Source organism: Coregonus lavaretus (genome assembly GCF_964263955.1).
Source record: "Coregonus lavaretus genome assembly, chromosome: 32".
Lineage (NCBI taxonomy): Eukaryota > Metazoa > Chordata > Actinopteri > Salmoniformes > Salmonidae > Coregonus > Coregonus lavaretus.
In genome coordinates this window covers 38370803-38390649 of record NC_140019.1, presented here as the reverse complement: position 1 = coordinate 38390649, position 19847 = coordinate 38370803, and the positions used below count along the sequence as shown (strand labels likewise).

Genomic DNA, 19847 nt, shown 5'->3' with positions numbered 1-19847 from the left:
ATTTTTATTTTTTGGCCTATTTTAAAAACGAAAAAGCTTTGTTTAAATTAAATTATCCTTGTGACATTTTTACCTACAAGGATATACTATGACATTTGAAATTCTTAATTTAATAAAACAACAAAGGAAATCAGTCAATATAAATAAATGCATTAGGCCCTAATCTATGGGTTTCACATGACTGGGAATACAGATATGCAACTGTTGGTCACAGATACCTTAAAAAAAAAAAAAGTAGGGGCGTGGATCAGAAAACCAGTAAGTATCTGGTGTGACCATTATTTGCCTCATGCAGCGTGACACATCTCCTTCGCATAGAGTTGATCAGGCTGTTGATTGTGGCCTGTGGAATGTTGTCCCACTCCTCTTCAATGGCTGTGCGAAGTTGCTGGATATTGGCAGGAACTCGAACACGCTGTCGTACACATTGATCCAGAGCATCCCAAACATGCTCAATGGGTGACATGTCTGGTGAGTATGCAGGCCATGGAAGAACTGAGACATTTTCAGCTTCCAGGAATTGTGTACAGATCCCTGACGACATGGGGCCGTGCATTATCATGCTGAAACATGAGGTGATGGCAGTGGATGAATGGCACGACAATGGGCCTCAGGATCTCGTCAAGGTATCTCTGTGCATTCGATAAAATGCAAATTGTGTTTGTTGTCCGTAGCTTATGCCTGCCCAAACCATAACCCCATGGGGCACTCTGTTCACAACGCTGACATCAGTAAACTGCTTGCCCACACGACACCATACACGCTGTCTGCCATCTACCTGGTACAGGTGACACCGGGATTCATCCGTGAAGAGCACACTTCTCCAGAGTGCCAGTAGCCATCGAAGGTGATCATTTGTCCACTGAAGTCGGTTACGACGCCGAACTGCAATCAGGTCAAGACCCTGGTGAGGACGACGAGCATACAGATGAGCTTCCCTGAGACGGTTTCTGACAGTTTGTGCAGAAATTATTCCGTTGTGCAAACCCACAGTTTCATCAGCTGTTCGGGTGGCTGGTCTCAGACGATCCCGCATGTGATGAAGCCGGATGTGGAGGTCCTGGGCTGGCGTGGTTACACGTGGTCTGCGGTTGTGAGGCTGGTTGGACGTACTGCCAAATTCTCTAAAGCGACGTTGGAGGTGGCTTATTGTAGAGAAATGAACATTCAATTCTATGGCAACAGCTCCGGTGGACATTCCTTGAGACATCTGTGGCATTCTGTTGTGTGACAAAACTGCACATTTTAGAGTGGCCTTTTATTGCCCCCAGCAAAAGGTGCACCTGTGTAATGAACATGCTGTTTAACCAGCTTCTTGATATGCCACACCTGTCAGGTGGATGGATTGTCTTGGCAAAGGAGAAATACTAACTAAATGGAATGTAAACAAATTTGACCAAATTTGTACACAACATTTGAGAGAAATAAGCTTTTTGTGCGTACGGAACATTTCTGGGGATCTTTTATATCAGCTCATGAAACATGGGACCAACAATTTTACATGTTGCTTTTCTATTTTTGTTCAGTGTATTTTCAGTGCGTTGAGCTACTGCTGCCCATTCAGCCATTCAGGCTGCCCTGACGTCACCTGACTATTTCTACCAATCACAGGCGCTCGCCTGCAAAATACTCACCAGAAAAGCTCATTGTAACAGAATCAGTTCTATAATGGGGAAAATCAGACTTCTCTTTTGCTGTTGCTGTTAGCCAAACTACCCGGGGAAAAAAGCATCATGTTTGCGGTTTTGTTGTCGTAGTTGCTGTTGTGTTTCTTACCTTTTCGGCCCACGCCCACAGCCCTATGCCGAGGAAGGCTGCTCCCAGTAACTGGGGAATAAAAACACACAGAGACAGAAGGTTAGACGACATACAATACAAACACGACTCAACCATCTTCCCCAAACTTGAAACTGAAGCGCTGCTTATGTATGCCAGTTAGGCTCTGCACCCCTTGTAAAGCAGATTAATGTGCTTCATTTTAAAATACGTTATTTGGCCACTTGAGTTGTGATACAAACCTTATCAAAACATATAGGCCTATGGGCTAGTCTACATGAGGTGTGCAACTATGATTAGAAAAAGTCGGGGGGGGGGGGGGGGAAGGCATTGTTTCACAAGTGATAATATATCATTCACAAGTGATAGGCTAATATTGTCACCCATCAGACTGTTCTTGATTTAATCTTGTCTTTACCTTTACTAAATAATATACTGTGTGAAATTCGTTTGGATTTAGAATGGACCATTATCATGCATCTTTCTCGAAACACCAGGTAAAATTTGCGCACCAGGTAAAATGATATACAACAGACTAACTAGATAGCCAATTCAAAACATACTGTATTGTGTAATTCGGCTGGTTATCTCGCTAGTTAACTAGTTAACTAATAGCGTGTATTAATGTCATTGTCATGTCCTAAAATAATTGTCCACCCTGAGACGCAGTTGATACAGGTGCACAGTTGAAGAAACCCATGCTGCATACTCCAGTTGGAAAACCGTCTGTCAAGCGCTCAAAACTGGCCAGGATTCTCCTCTACTCAGTACTGGCCATGTCATTCTGACAAAGTTAAACAAATATTCTTACAATAGCCTAATTGACAAGTAACTCCTGTGCTGTCCCAACCCCCCCTGAACACTGAATATTTTAACCTTACAAATAGATAAACATCTTAGTTGGCTACCTCGCCCATCTTAGCCATTTCATCCCTGGTTCATTGAATGAGGGAATTATTTTATAAAGACAAAAAGTATTTCGTTGCTGGTTTGGTTGTAATGTTGCAGGGAGGCCAACCATCCTCCAGGAGAGTCCAGGAGATCTACTGGGGGTGCAGGCTTTTACTCCAGCCCTGCTTGAACACACCACATTATAAAACATCAGCTGCTCAACAGGACCTTGACAAAGTGACTCTGGTGTGTTTGAGCAGGGTTGGATCAAAAGCCTGCACCCCCAATAGCTCTACAGGTGGAGGGTTGATGGACCACATCTTTTATACAGTAGCCTACTTTGTGGGGGGTTAAGTGCCTTGCTCAAGGCCACAACGGCACGAGACAGTGTATAATACATGGGATCCGAGAGAAGCAGCCTTCCATTGTCAATACCTGTGATAATAATGAAGGTTATTTTGTGAAGGGGTTCCTGTACTGTACTGAACTAGACTCTACTGAAATTTTAGCAATGGGAAATCATAGTAGTCACAAACCACCGTTGGGTCACCTACTACTGTCCTCCCACTGACATAATTCTCTCTCTCTCTCTCTCTCTCTCTCTCTCTCTCTCTCTCTCTCTCTCTCTCTCTCTCTCTCTCTCTCTCTCTCTATAACAGCTCTGAGTCTTCGCCTATAATGCGTAATGAGGATGTAGAACACATGGGATCTGAGACCATTCCTCCATGCAGAATCTCTCCAGATCCTTCAGACTCCGAGGTCCACAGGTTTTCTATTGGGTTTAGGTCAGGGGACTGGGATTACCATGGCAAAACCTTGATTCTGTGGTCAGTGAACCATTTATATGTTGATTTTGAGGTGTGCTTTTGGATCATTGTCCTGCTGGAAGATCCAACCACGGCCCAGTTTAAGCTTCCTAGCAGAAGCAGTCAGGTTTTGATTGAATATCTGCTGGTACTTGATGGAGTCCATGATATCATGTATCCTAACAAGTTGTCCAGGGAAGGAAAAACAGCCCCACAACATCAAAAATCCACCACCGTACTTCACACTGGGGATGAGGTACTTTTCTGCATGTCTGTCTTTCTGTCAACACCAAACCCACCTCTGGTGTTTGTTTCCAAAAAGCTCTATTTTGGTCTCATCTGACCAATAGAACCCGGTCCCATTGAAAGTTCCAGTAACGTTTGGCAAACTGTAGGCGCTTGAGTTTGCTGTTTGATGACAGCTAAGGCTTTTCTATGGCAACCCTCCCAAAACAACTTGTGGTTCTGTAGGTGGCGTCTGATCGTCGTTTTGGAGACTTTCTCACCCCAAGACCCAACTAACGTCTGCAATTCTCCAGCTGTGATCCTAAGGAGATTTTTGGCCCACTCAAACCATCCTCCTCACGGTGCGTGGGGTCAATATGGACACACGTCCTCGTCCAGGCCGATTGTTAACATCTCCAGTTATTTGAGCCTCCCTTGTAGCTCAGTTGGTAGAGCATGGCGCTTGCTACGCCAGGGTTGTGGGTTCGATTCCCACGGGGGGCAAGTATGAAAAAAAAAAAAAAAGTATGAAATGTATGCACTCTCTACTGTTAGTCGCTCTGGATAAGAGCGTCTGCTAAATGAGTAAAATATAAATGTAAAATTTTAAACTTCTTAATTATTGCCCTGATAGTGGAAATGGGCATTTTCAACCATTGAGCTATTTTCTTATAGCCATTTCCTGATTTGTGCAGCTCAACAACCTTTTGTCCCACATCATGACTGTGTTCTCGGGTCTTTCCCATAGTGATGGATGACTATGGGAGCTTGTCCTGTGTGTCACCTCATATTTATACCCCAGTGAAACAGGAAGTCATGGCTTACCACTTAAGTGTTCCTAATCACTCAGGTGAACTTAAGAACGTGAAGTACAGTACAGCACCGCAGAGTAGAGTAGAGTACAGCACCGCAGAGTAGAGTACAGTGCAGTACCGCAGAGTAGAGTACAGTAGAGTAGAGTACAGTACAGCACCACAGAGTAGAGTACAGTACAGCACCACAGAGTAGAGTACAGTACAGCACCGCAGAGTAGAGTACAGTAGAGTAGAGTACAGTACAGCACCGCAGAGTAGAGTACAGTACAGCACCACAGAGTAGAGTACAGTACAGCACCGCAGAGTAGAGTACAGCACCGCAGAGTAGAGTACAGTACAGCACCGCAGAGTAGAGTACAGTACAGCACCGCAGAGTAGAGTACAGCACCGCAGAGTAGAGTACAGCACCGCAGAGTAGAGTACAGTACAGCACCGCAGAGTAGAGTACAGTACAGCACCGCAGAGTAGAGTACAGCACCGCAGAGTAGAGTACAGTACAGCACCGCAGAGTAGAGTACAGCACCGCAGAGTAGAGTACAGTACAGCACCGCAGAGTAGAGTACAGTACAGCACCGCAGAGTAGAGTACAGCACCGCAGAGTAGAGTACAGTACAGCACCGCAGAGTAGAGTACAGCACCGCAGAGTAGAGTACAGTACAGCACCGCAGAGTAGAGTACAGTACAGCACCGCAGAGTAGAGTACAGCACCGCAGAGTAGAGTACAGTACAGCACCGCAGAGTAGAGTACAGTACAGCACCGCAGAGTAGAGTAGAGTACAGCACCGCAGAGTAGAGTACAGCACCGCAGAGTAGAGTACAGTACAGCACCGCAGAGTAGAGTAGAGTACAGTACAGCACCGTAGAGTAGAGTAGAGTACAGCACCGCAGAGTAGAGTAGAGTACAGCACCGCAGAGTAGAGTACAGCACCGCAGAGTAGAGTACAGTACAGCACCGCAGAGTAGAGTACAGCACCGCAGAGTAGAGTACAGTACAGCACCGCAGAGTAGAGTACAGCACCGCAGAGTAGAGTACAGTACAGCACCGCAGAGTAGAGTACAGTACAGCACCGCAGAGTAGAGTACAGTACAGCACCGCAGAGTAGAGTACAGTACAGCACCGCAGAGTACAGTACAGCACCGCAGAGTACAGTACAGCACCGCAGAGTAGAGTAGAGTACAGCACCGCAGAGTAGAGTAGAGTAGAGCACCGCAGAGTAGAGTAGAGTACAGTACAGCACCGTAGAGTAGAGTAGAGTACAGCACCGCAGAGTAGAGTAGAGTACAGTACAGCACCGTAGAGTAGAGTAGAGTAGAGTACAGCACCGCAGAGTAGAGTAGAGTACAATATAAATATGAACACTACTTTTCTTTACCTTCCTTTATTGTACTGTACTCTGCTCTACTCACTGTAAAGTACTGTACTATCCAAACTTGTGAAACATACGTCTACGATAGGTTCAGATTTGGTCCAGTCCGGTCTGTCTGTGGACGTTGAAATCAAGGCCAGGGTGGACTGACCAAATTTCAACTACTTTTCAACGTCCATGGACGTCCGGGTGTCGGTGCTCAGTGGGTGAGGATGCTGGTGACTGTAAATGGAAAGAGAGGGGGCTCATGGGTAGTTGTCAGTAAGAGCTGGGAGAGGTGACAGTAACTGGAGAGTGAGAGAGACAGTGAGAGAGATGGAGAGTGAGGGGTTGTCCAGACTCAAACTGTTTTAAAAGGGATACTTTTATCTACTTCCTCCTCAGAGTCAGATGAACTCGTGGATACCATTTGTATGTTTCTGTGTGCAGTATGAAGGAAGTTGGAGGCAGTTTCGCGAGCCAAAGCTAACTAGCCTTAGCATTGATAAACACACTAAACATTTTACATTTACGTCATTTAGCAGACGCTCTTATCCAGAGCGACTTACAACAATACATTATTGTTGCTAACCTTTTGCAAATAATCTACTAGATTAAATTAGGTTTAATCTGTCATGTGAGCCGGCAGTGATGACCTCCCATCGTATGAGATAATTAGGTTGATCGTCAATTGTAGATATTGCTACCTAAAAAGGCAGGCTATTTTCCAGTCCTTTCTGTTGGGCCTACGAATCCTATATTGAAGGTCAGGATGCCCCTGCGACCTGGCTGTGACTGGGGAGAACAGAGACCAGTGGCGGTCAGGGCCGTTTAAAGATTATGGAGGACAATTGTAATTTTTATGAGCATGGCCTTATTTCTATTACAGCATATTGTATGACTGTCATTCATATTCCATTCACCCAGTTCAATGTAACATCAATAGGTTCAGGCTACTACATGATACTCACATTTTTCCTATACCCATCACGAGGTTGCTACAACCTAGCCTATGAATGAAAGTTTTACAACGCAAGTGCACAGGTCGAGAGAAATGTCAGTAATCAAGGTAACAGACATTCACACATTCAATACCACCTTGCACACACTTGCCTGCATCTAGCTGAACTAGGGTGTAATCATTAGTCCAACAGTTGCAAACGAGAGTTTCTATTGGACAAATTTCATTTCATTCCGTTGGCTTCCGTTTAAGAAAGGTTTTTCAACAGAATTGGAGGAATGAATACACCCCTGATCACACGCAAACACAGTTCACTTTCATAGCAGCCACATAACAGCCTGATCCCTTTGATGGTTGTATTCCTTCACATCTACGCACTATCCTCTTCTCCTCCTCTCACTTCGCTTGTGGACTTCAGTGCACAACACATCAGCTCTCTGTGACCAGGCGGAAAAAAACTTTCCAAGCCAAACCTTCAATCATAACCGCTAACCGCTACACATCGCCTAGAGTTACACCGACGGGCCCCGGTGGTAATACATTAATACATCCAAAAGCGTATCTTGACTTGGAAGAGCTCCAGTGTCGGATAGCCAAAGCCAGCTAGCTAACATAGCATCCCTCTCTGTTTGAGCCGGGTGATTGAGTAGGCTAAACTAGCTAGCTGCATTCCCTAGCTAAGTAAGTGAAAGTATTTTGAAGTCAGAAGTTTACATACACTTAGGTTGGAGTCATTAAAACTTGATTTTCAACCACTCCACAAATGTCTTGTTAACAAACTATAGTTTTGGCAAGTCGGTTAGGACATCTACTTTGTGCATGACACAAGTAATTTTTCCAACAATTGTTTACAGACAGATTATTTCACTTATAATTCACTATATCACAATTCCAGTGGGTCAGAAGTTTACATACACTAAGTTGACTGTGCCTTTAAACAGCTTGGAAAATTCCAGAAAATGATGTCATGGCTTTAGAAGCTTCTGATAGGCTAATTGACATCATTTGAGTCAATTGGAGGTGTACCTGTGGATGTATTTCAAGGCCTACCTTCAAACTCAGTGCCTCTTTGCTTGACATCATGGGAAAATCAAAAGAAATCAGCCAAGACCTCAGAAATAAAATGGTAGACCTCCACAAGTCTGGTTCATCCTTGGGAACAATTTCCAAATGCCTGAAGGGACCACGTTCATCTGTACAAACAATAGTATGCAAGTATAAACACCTTGGGACCACGCAGCCGTCATACCGCTCAGGAAGGAGACGCGTTGTCTCCTAGAGATTAATGTACTTTGATGTGACAAGTGCAAATCAATCCCAGAACAACAGCAAAGGACCTTGTGAAGATGCTGGAGGAAACGGGTACAAAAGTATCTATATCCACAGTAAAACAAGTCCTATATCGACATAACCTGAAAAGCCGCTCAGCAAGGAAGATGCCACTGCTCCAAAACAGCCATAAAAAAGCCAGACTACGGTTTGCAACTGCACATGGGGACAAAGATTGTACTTTTTGGAGAAATGTCCTCTGGTCTGATGAAACAAAAATAGAACTGTTTGCCCATAATGACCATCATTATGTTTGGAGGAAAACATTGATTGCTTGCAAGCCGAAGAACACCATCCCAACCGTGAAGCACGGGGGTGGCAGCATCATCCTGTGGGGGTGCTTTGCTGCAGGAGGGACTGGTGCACTTCACAAAATAGATGGCATCATGAGGAAGGAAAATTATGTGGATATATCGAAGCAACATCTCAAGACATCAGTCAGGAAGTTAAAGCTTGGTCGAAAATGGGTCTTCCAAATGGACAATGACCCCAAGCATACTTCCAAAGTTGTGCCAAAATGGCTTAAGGACAACAAAGTTAAGGTATTGGAGTGGCCATCACAAAGCCCTGACCTCAATCCTACAGAAAATGTGTGGGCAGAACTGAAAAAGCATGTGCGAGCAAGGAGGCCGACAAATCTGACTCAGTTACACCAGCTCTGTCAGGAAGAATGGGCTAAAATTCACCCACCTTTATTGTGGGAAGCTTGTGGAAGGCTACCCGAAACATTTGACCCAAGTTAAACAATTTAAAGGCAAAGCTACCAAATACGAATTGAGTGTATGTAAACTTCTGACCCACTGGGAATGTGATGAAAGAAATAAAAGCTTAAATAAATCATTCTCTCTACTAATATTCTGACATTTCACATTCTTAAAATAAATTGGTGATCCTAACTGACCTAAGACAGGGAATTTTTACTAGGATTAAATGTAAGGAATTCTGAAAAACTGATTTTAAATGTATTTGGCTAAGGTGTATGTAAACTTCCGACTTCAACTGTATATATAGCTCTCTCTCTATATATCTATTGCTCCTCCTTCATTTTTGAAGAAATTAATTTGTTCAAAACTGTTCAACTATTGTCTTTCTCTCTCTTTGAGTCAACTACTCACCACATTTTATACACTGCAGTGCTAGCTAGCTGTAGCTTATGCTTTCAGTACTAGATTCATTCTCTGATCCTTTGATTGGGTGGACAACATGTCAATTCATGCTGCAATCGCTCTGATAGGTTGGAGAACGTCCTCCGGAAGTTTTCATAATTACTGTGGAAGTGTGTGGAAGGGGGTGAGAACCAAGAGCCTCCTAGGTTTTGTATTGAAGTCAACGTATCCAGAGGAGAACTGAAGCTAACTGTCCTCCGGCTACACCATGGTGTTACCCTACAAAGTGCTGTTGAGGCTACTGTAGACCTTCATTGCAAAATAGTGTGTTTTAATGAATATATTTAGTATAGTTTTATCTAAAAAGGATAACTTTATTTTTATGAAATTCACTGAGGAGGATGGGCCTCCCCTTCCTCCTCTGAGGAGCCTCCACTGTTGGAGATCAGAGGTTAGCGTAATCCCTTCAAACTAATCCAGTGAGATTAGAGAGATAGAGACGCTCACTCAACTGCTCTCCCTCTCCCACTCCTTAATCCATGTGATCCTGTTATCCGGATAGTGTGTGTGTGTTAATCTCAGCTAGCCCACCCTTACCCTACACAGTCAGTCCCACGGTCAGCTCAGTGCATTAGAAGGGCCGATACTAGACACTTTCATCAACGGATGAATGAATGACCTCTCAAAGCCTCCTCATTCATTGGTGAAATACTCTGCTGATAATACGACAATGATAGCTTGGCTCTGGTAGGAAGAATGACACATTCCCAATTCACCACATCTGATACTGTGGTGTAATCAATGCAGGGCCTATCACATGAGCTGTTATCTGTGGTGCAACAAAACCACACAACTGGAGGTTGAGGTAAAGGGGAAGTCCGATGTGTGGAATAAATGTGACTAGTGGAAAATACTGGAGATCAAGAAAAAGAAGGTAAGGAGCAAGGCAATGCGTGTATATTATTATAATTATGTATATTATTATGTATATTCTGTATATTATTATTATTATTATGTAAATTATGTATATTCTTATTGTGTATATATTCTGTATATTATTATTATGTAAATATGGGCTATTCTTATTATGTATATATTATGTATACTATTATTACATTATGTAAATTATGATATATATTATGTATATTATTATTGTGTATATTATGTATATTATTATTATGTATATTATATATATATATATATATTATTATTATAATGTATATTATGAATATTATTTGTGCCAAACAGGTGCTGTTAAATTACAATATCATTTTTCTGACTAAACACATTATAAGTGTGCCACAGAGTCTGTTGTAAGCCAGAGAGTCTGTTGTAAGCCAGAGAGTCTGTTGTAAGCCAGAGAGTCTGTTGTAAGCCAGAGAGTCTGTTGTAAGCCAGAGAGTCTGTTGTAAGCCAGAGAGTCTGTTGTAAGCCAGAGAGTCTGTTGTAAGCCAGAGAGTCTGTTGTAAGCCAGAGAGTCTGTTGTAAGCCAGAGAGTCTGTTGTAAGCCAGAGAGTCTGTTGTAAGCCAGAGAGTCTGTTGTAAGCCAGAGAGTCTGTTGTAAGCCAGAGAGTCTGTTATAAGCCAGAGAGTCTGTTATAAGCCAGAGAGTCTGTTATAACGTTGATTTTTTTGTAAAGCCTTTATTACAGCAAAGACTAAAAACAGTCACATTCATTCGTGAATGCAATTTTCCGAAATGGAATGGTTTAGGCCTATTTATTGTTTACGGTAATTATTCAAATGGTCACTTCATAATTTTATTTGAAAACTATGCCGTGTGATAACATGAACAAATAAATGATTGATACAGTAGCCTAGATACAGTAGCCTAGATACAGTAGCCTATATACAGTAGCCTATATACAGTAGCCTAGATACAGTAGCCTAGATACAGTAGCCTAGATACAGTAGCCTAGATACAGTAGCCTAGATACAGTAGCCTATATACAGTAGCCTAGATACAGTAGCCTAGATACAGTAGCCTAGATACAGTAGCCTAGATACAGTAGCCTATATACAGTAGCCTACGTCAGTGCCTTCAGAAAGTATTCAGACCCCTTGACCTTTTCCACATTTTGTTACGTTAGCCTTATTCTAAATTGATTAAATAAATACAAATCCTCATCAATCTACACACAATATTTTTGCAAATGTATTAAAAATAATAAACAGAAATACCTTATTTACATAAGTATTCAGACCCTTTCCTATGACACTCGAAATTGAGCTCAGGAGCAGCCTGTTTCTATTGATCAATCAAGTTGTAGAAACATCTCAAGGATGGAGTCCACCTGTGGTAAATTCAATTGATTGGACAAACACCTGTCTATATAAGGTCCTACAGTTGACAGTAAATGTCAGAGCAAAAACCATTCTTAAAATGGAAGAAGTTTGGAACCACCAAGACTCTTCCTAGAGCTGGCCGCCCGGCCAAACTGAGCAATCGGGGGAGAAGGGCCTTGGCAGGGAGGTGACCAAGAACCCGATGGTCACTCTGACAGAGCTCCAGAGTTCCTCTGTGGAGATGGGAGAACCTTCCAGAAGGACAACCATCTCTGCAGCACTCCACCAATCAGGCCTTTATGGTAGAGTGGCCAGACGGAAGCCATTCCTCAGTAAAAGGCACATGACAGCCTGCTTGGAGTTTGCCAAAAGGCACCTAAAGGACTCTCAGAACATGAGAAACAAGATTCTCTGGTCTGATGAAACCAAGATTGAACTATTTGGCCTGAATGCCAAGCGTCACGTCTGGAGGAAACCTGACACCATCCCTACGGTGAAGCATGGTGGTGGCAGCATCATGCTGTGGGGATGTTTTTCAGCGGCAGGGACAGGGAGAATAGTCAGGGTCGAGGAAAAAATAAATTTGCAAACATTTCTAAAAACCTGTTTTTGCTTTGTCATTTTGGGGGTATTGTGTGTAGATTGATGCCAAAAATATTTTTTACATCCATTTTAGAATAAGGCTCTAACGTAATAAAATGTGTAAAAAGTCAAGGTGTCTGAATACTTTCCGAATGCACTGTAAGTATTGAAATATAGGTATAAGTAAGTTGCGGTATTTAGACTAAACAGGATGCCCTCTAAGGCCTACAGCTCGTTGGCGGTTATACAGGGCTGCTATACTAAGGCTACTAATGATAATGACATCACTTATTATACTGATCATAATAATAATAATAATAATAATAATAGTAACAATATCAATAACAAGGAGATCAATGAAAAATAAGTTATTACTATAAATAAAACAATTCTGACAATTTGGAACAGTGTAAACAACACTAAATAAAATTATAAATATTACCAGAAAGGCTGGTCTAACGAAAAAATTAAAAATAAAGTGTAAAGCCTTTATTACAGCACAGCAAAGATTAAAAACAGACAGATTTGTGAAATTGTTTATCCGACATGTGGTTGCGTGAGGCTCAGAGCTCACAGAATCAGTAGGCTATTAAAACCAAACACTTAAAACAGGCAACAGAAGCGGGATCTGTATTTTTCTGTAGCTATACATGGATGATTTATAAAGCCAGGAACATTTAACAGTTAGGCTGTTGATTATAGACCCAATTAAGTTGGGGTTTCCTCTCTCCTTACTTTTCTTAGACAATTAAGGCAAAGGGCTGTTTTCTCGTCTCCCAACTCCGCTGCTGCCTCCGCCGCATAGTTCTCAACACCAAAATGCAGAGTCTAGGAAAAAAGGCGGCAATTCAACAGCGCACTGATGCGTTTCAGAACCGCGGACAGCGACCACTATCCAATGCGGGAAAAGCGCGTTTGTTATAAAAATAATAATATTTTTAATGATAACCCTATACAATTTCAGTAGCACATGTCTTAAACTGATGGCCTGTGCCATCCACACAGCCTCCACAATGGATCAGTCCACTCAGACAGGCGCCAACCGGACAGGTGTCCCCACGACCTCCACAATGGATCAGTCCACTCAGACAGGCGCCAATCGGACAGGTGTCTTGAATGCCATGATTTTCTAATTTTATTTATTTGCTACTGCACGACTAAAGAAATCTGGGTCGACCAACAGCCCATCGACCAAACAATCGACCAGTCGACTAAATGGGGTCAGCCCTGGACACCTTAATGCATACTATTAAATTATATTACGTGAGCTAAACATAAAAATAAAAAATGAAAAAATATAGATTAACAATTTCCTAAAAATGTTATACTTTTTTGAGATTACTAATGTTACTGTCCACACTGCAACAAAAAAACCATTCCTCTCTGTTTGAGTCAGGTTGTTGAGTGGGCTAAATTAGCTGCATTAGCTAAGTAAGTGAAAGGAAAAGTAAGAAAGAAAAAAATATATACAACGAAATATAGCTAGTTTTTCTCTCTCTCTGCTGTTTTCAATTAATTTGTTCAAAACCTTTCAATTATAGTATTTCTCTCTTTGAGTCAACTACTCACCACATTTTATGCACTGCAGTGCTAGCTAGCTGTAGCTTATGCTTTCAGTACTAGATTCGTTCTCTGATCCTTTGATTGGATGGACAAGATGTTAGTTCATAATGCAAGAGCTCCGATAGGTGATGAGGGAGCGTGCAATTGGCATGCTGACTGCAGGAATGTCCAACAGAGCTGTTGCCAGAAAATTGAATGTTAATTTCTCTACCATAAGCCGTTTTAGAGAATTTGGCAGTACGTCCAACTGGCCTCACAACGCAGACCACGTGTAACCACGCCAGCCAAGGACCTCCACATCCGGCCTCTTCGCCAGCCGGATCGTCTGGGGTGGGGGTGGGGGGGGAAAGAGTATTTCTATCTGTAATAAAGCCCTTTTGTGGGGAAAACTCATTCTGATTGTCTGGGCCTGGCTCCCCAGTGCAGGTGGGCCTGGCTCCCAAGTGGGTGGGCCCCTGCCCTCTCAGGCCCACCCATGGCTGCGCCCCTGCCCAGTCATGTGAAATCCATAGATTAGGGCCTAATGCATTCATTTACATTGACCGATTTCCTTTTTTATTTCCATGGCTGATCAAAACTCATTTTTCTCATGCTCCCTCTTGTCCTTCGGCAGCAGACATGCGGTGAACAACATATGTTTCGGAAGAAATCAAAATATAAATCACAGTATTGAATCGCAATTCATATAGAATCTTGACAATCGCAATACATATCTTAAATCGGCACCTAAGTATGGTGACAATATCATATTGTGATGTCCCTGGTAATTTCCTGATGATGATCGAAACTGAAATACAGTGACACTCCTATTAGTAATCACACCATCCAGGAACTCATTTTTGAAACTAGGGTTGGACGATGTCAACCTTTGTCCTGCCGTGGTTATGTACTCATAAAACATGTTATCGTTTCGATTCGTGGAATCGCCCCTTATTGGCTAAGCAATTTTATGAAAATATACTGAACAAAAATATACACGGAATGTGCAAAATGTCATATAAGGTTCATATAGTTCATATAAGGAAATCAGTAAATTTAAATAAATTCATTAGGCCCTAATCTATGGATTTCACATCACTGGGAATACAGATTTGCATCTGTTGGTCACAGATACCTTAAAAGAAAGAAACTATTTTGCCTCATGCAGTGTGACATTACATTTACATTTTTGTCATTTAGCAGACTCTCTTATCCAGAGCGACTTACAAATTGGTGCATTCACCTTATAGCCAGTGGGATAACCACTTTTTGGGGACGGGACGGGACGGGGGGGGTGGGGTAAGGGGGGGGTAGAAGGATTACTTTATCCTATCCCAGGTATTCCTTCAAGAAGTGGGGTTTCAAGTGTCGCCGGAAGGTGGTGAGTGACTCCGCTGTCCTGGCGTCGTGAGGGAGCTTGTTCCACCATTGGGGTGCCAGAGTAGTGAACAGTTTTGACTGGGCTGAGCGGGAACTGTGCTTCCGCAGAGGAAGGGGAGCCAGCAGGCCAGAGGTGGATGAACGCAGTGTCCTCGTTTGGGTGTTTGGGTGTAGGGACTGATCAGAGCCAGAAGGTACGGAGTTGCCGTTCCCCTCACAGCTCCGTAGGCAAGCACCATGGTCTTGTAGCAGATGCGAGCTTCAACTGGAAGCCAGTGGAGTGTGCGGAGGGGCGGGGTGACGTGAGAGACATCTCCTTTGCATAGATTTGATCAGGCTGTTGATTGTGTCCTGTGGAATGTTGTCACACTCCTCTTCAATGGCTTTGCGAAGTTGCTGGATATTGGCGGGAACTGGAACACGCTGTCTTACGCGTCGATCCAGAGCATCCCAAACATGCTCAATGGGTGACATGTCTGGTGAGTATGCAGGCCATGGAAGAACTGGGACATTTTCAGCTTTCAGGAATTGGTGTACAGACCTTAGCGACATGGGGCCGTGCAATATCACGCTGAAACATGAGTTGATGGCGGCGGATGAATGGCATGGCAATGGGCATCAGGATCTCGTCACGGTATCTCTGTGCATTCCAAATGCCATCGATAAAATGCAATTGTGTTTGTTGTCCGTAGCTTAAGCCTGCCCAAACCATAACCATGGGGCAATCTGTTCACAACGTTGACATCAGAACGCCGGCAGAACCCAAAGTAGTCCGTAAATGAGGTAGTTCATAGAATCTAATTTCTTACTATTATCAGTAAAGATCTACGAATGTATAAATATTGATGACTATGCATAGCTTTGTAAGACTATAAATGACCAACCACTCAGCTTTGGAGTATTTACTACATTCGGAAAGCATTCAGACCCCTTGACCTTTTCCACATTTTGTTACGTTACAGCCTTATTCTAAAATTGATTAAATTGTTTTTTCCCCTCATCACTCTAAACACAATACCCCATAATGACAAAGCAAAAACAGTTTTTTTTATTTTTACAAATGTACAAATATCACATTTACATAAGTATTCAGACCCTTTACTCAGTACTTTGTTGAAGCACCTTTGGCAGCGATTACAGCCTCGAGTCTTCTTGGGTATGACGCTACAAGCTTGGCACACCTGTATTTGGGGAGTTTCTCCCATTCTTCTCTGCAGATCCTGTCAAGCTCTGTCAGGTTGGATGGGGAGCGTCGCTGCACAGCTATTTTCAGGTCTCTCCAGAGATGTTCGATCGGGTACAAGTCTGGGCTCTGGCTGGGCCACTCAAGGACACTCAGAGACTTGTCCAGAAGCCACTCCTGCGTTGTCTTGGCTGTGTGCTTAGGGTCGTTGTCCTGTTGGAAGGTGAACCTTCGCCCCAGTCTGAGGTCCTGAGCACTCTGGAGCAGGTTTTCATCAAGGATCTCTCTGTACTTTGCTCTGTTCATCTTTCCCTTGATCCTGACTAGTCTCCCAGTCCCTGCCGCTGAAAAACATCCCCACAGCATGATGCTGCCACCACCATGCTTCACCGTAGGGATGGTGCGAGTTTACCTCCAGACGTGACGCTTGGCATTCAGGCCAAATAGTTCAACCTTGGTTTCATCAGAACAGAGAATCTTGTTTCTCCAAGCAGGCTGTCATGTACCTTTTACTGAGGAATGGCTTCCGTCTGGTCACTCTACCATAAAGGCCTGATTGGTGGAGTGCTGCAGAGATGGTTGTCCTTCTGGAAGGTTCTCCCATCTCCACAGAGGAACTCAAGAGCTCTGTCAGAGTGACCATCGGGTTCTTGGTCACCTCCCTTACCAAGGCCCTTCTCCCCCGATTGCTCAGTTTGGCCGGGAGGCCAGCTCTAGGAAGAGTCTTGGTGGTTCCAAACTTCTTCCATTTAAGAATGATGTAGGTCACTGTGTTCTTGGCGACCTTCAATGCTGCAAAAAAAATTTGATACCCTTCCGCAGATCTGTGCCTCGACACAAACCTGTCTCGGAGCTCTACGGATAATTCCTTCGACCTTATGGCTTGGTTTTTGCTCTAACATACACTGACATTATGGGGTAGTGTGTAGATTGATGTGGATTTTTTTTATTTTTTAAAATCCATTTTTAGAATGAGGCTGTAACGTGACAAAATGTGGAAAAAGGGAAGGGGTCTGAATACTTTCCAAATGTACTGTAAGTTTCTGAGTGACAGAATGAGGGCTTTGCATAGGCGCTTTGTTGATTTTTGTTGTGGGAGTAGAAAGAAATGTCTGGAACGTAAAATAACAATATTAACAGGTTCCCACGCTTTTAAAATAATGGTTCTGTTCCTGGAACAGTATAGATCACATTCGTTCCTGTTTCTGTGTCTGTTCCTTGAAAAATGTTCCAACCCCTGCCGGTAAACCAATTGATTCTTGGAAGCTAATGCCATCGTAAGTATTGGAATGTGTCAGTTCACATCTCACAGTTGATTCTTATATAAATTAGTGATTCTAATGAGCAGAGTGTGCTGTAGTATTGATGTCAGGGGTTGAAATAAGCTGAGGGAAATGAGGTATAAAGATGCAGGGTTATGGTAAGGAGGAGGACAGTGCATGTGGTAGAAGAACCGTGGTGGGAGTCGTGGGACACGGCTTCTCAGGGGAAAAACACATCAACAACCCCCATCCTTTGTTCTTCTTGCCATGGCTCTGTGTGTGTGTGTGTGTGTGTGTGTGTGTGTGTGTACGTACGTACGTTCATGATGGTGAAACAATACTGGCACACAATGTCTCTGCTCAGTACAATAGGGTAGGAGGCAGTGAAAGGAGGGTTTGGGGGGGACCAGTGGAGGCTGGTGTTGAGAGGGGGGGGGGGGGGCATTGAAAACCCTTAGAGACCATAACATTGCAACTATTAGAACTGATGTCGCCTTTATGGTTTGGTTGTTCCCCAGGGAGTACACCCACACACACAGGGGCCCGTTTACTGGACACAGATTAAGCCTAAGAGAAAGGTAAAGTTGCTTTCATGGAGGATTAAATTGTGAGGATGACCACAATTTATTTTCATCACGTGTAAAAGCTATTGGTTTTTTTTTAACCCAAAGTTGCAAAGAAAATGTTATGATCCATTTAATTAATGCAAGAGACCAGCGAGATGGATTAACACCTGGTACTTTCACACTATGGGGAAAAATTCAAGCGATTTAAAAATGGTACATTTCTCTGAACAGGGAAAAGAAACCATCACCAAATTCACAGAGAATACATTACATATAGCGGTGTAACGGTACGTGTATTGGTACCGAACCGTTCAGTTTGGGGACCTCGGTTCCGTCTGCACTGTGAACCCGAATGAATATATAAAATAGATATATAAAAACAGTAGCCTACGCTGCCAGGCTATTCTGTTAAAACAACTAGAGCTTATACGCACGTTGTAATACAAATTATAATCTTAATTGTCGCATTTCAAACTGTCCTTTTAGTGAGGCGCTGCCGGGAACTATACTGAACAAAAAATATAAAACGCAACATGCAACAATTTCTACGATTTTACTGAGTTACAGTTCAAATAAAGATATAAGTCAATTTAAATGAATTCATTAGGATCTAATCTTTGGATTTCACATGACTGGGAATACAGATATGCATCTGTTGGTCACAGATACCTTCAGAAAACCAGTCAGTATTTGGTGTGAACACCATTTTCCTCATGCAGCGTGACACATCTCCTTCGCATAGAGTTGATCAGGCTGTTGATTGTGGCCTGTGGAATGCTGTCTCACTCCTCTGTTACCATAGCCACAGGAAAAGGAATGCTGTCCCACTCCTCTGTTACCATAGCCACAGGAAAAGGAATGCTGTCCCACTCCTCTGTTACCATAGCTACAGGAAGTATGGGTTCTGAGGGTTCTGCAGTGCCCCTTGAAAAATCTGAATAAGAAAATAAATATTAATACATAAATAAAAATTGGGGGCAAAAACATTTTTTTCACAAATGTAGTGCACTGGGCCTTTAATAGTCCTGTATTAGCGATATATCCGTCTGCAGTGCCAGCAAAAATATTTATACAGCTCTGGTGGACATTCCTGCAGTCAGCATGCCAATTGCATGCTCCCTCAAAACTTGAGACACCTGTGACATTGTTGTGTGGCAAAACTGCACAATTTAGAGTGGCCTTTTATTGTCCCCAGCACAAGGTGCACCTGTGTAATGATCATGCTGTTTAATCAGATTCTTGATATGCCACACCTGTCAGGTGGATCGATTATCTTGACAAAGGAGAAATGCTCACCAACAGCGATGTAAACAAATTTGTGCACAAAACTTGAGAGAAATAAGCTTTTTTGTGCGTATGGAAAATTCCTGGGATCTTTTATTTCAGCTCATGTAACATGGGACCAACACTTTACATGTTGCGTTTATATTTTTGTTCCAATGTAGTTCTGTACATTGGCGAGTGGTGGGGTTGATAAACCAGGAGGATTCTCCATCATCCTTTAAATCTCCAGTTTAGCCTATGCAGCTGCCAACACCTCAAACATGTGGACACATTGACGCCGACCTCACCCCAGTATTCCCACCACCAGAGCAAGACGGAAACACACAAAAAAAAACACAACTTCATGTCCCCTCTGCATTCAAGCAGTCCTTCGCAGCTGATTTAGACCGGGCCAAAGACATTCCAAGAGCAATAGGTATGTTTATAGCCCCGGATATGAACCCATTAAGGGTGGTTGAGTAGAATAAGGGGGGTTTCAGCACTTCCTGAACGTGCTCGAGCCACATT

At 43.0% G+C, this 19847-nt stretch overlaps 1 protein-coding gene across 1 annotated transcript in view; it reads right to left on the bottom strand.

The window, feature by feature from the left end:
- LOC311107474 (tetraspanin-17-like) overlaps positions 1-19847 on the bottom strand; it is a 45415-nt gene that overhangs the window by 21720 nt on the left and 3848 nt on the right. The window contains exon 2 of the mRNA XM_084149970.1: positions 1777-1827. Within this exon, the coding sequence (XP_084006096.1) occupies positions 1777-1827 (51 nt within the window). The remainder of the gene's footprint in view (positions 1-1776; positions 1828-19847) is intronic.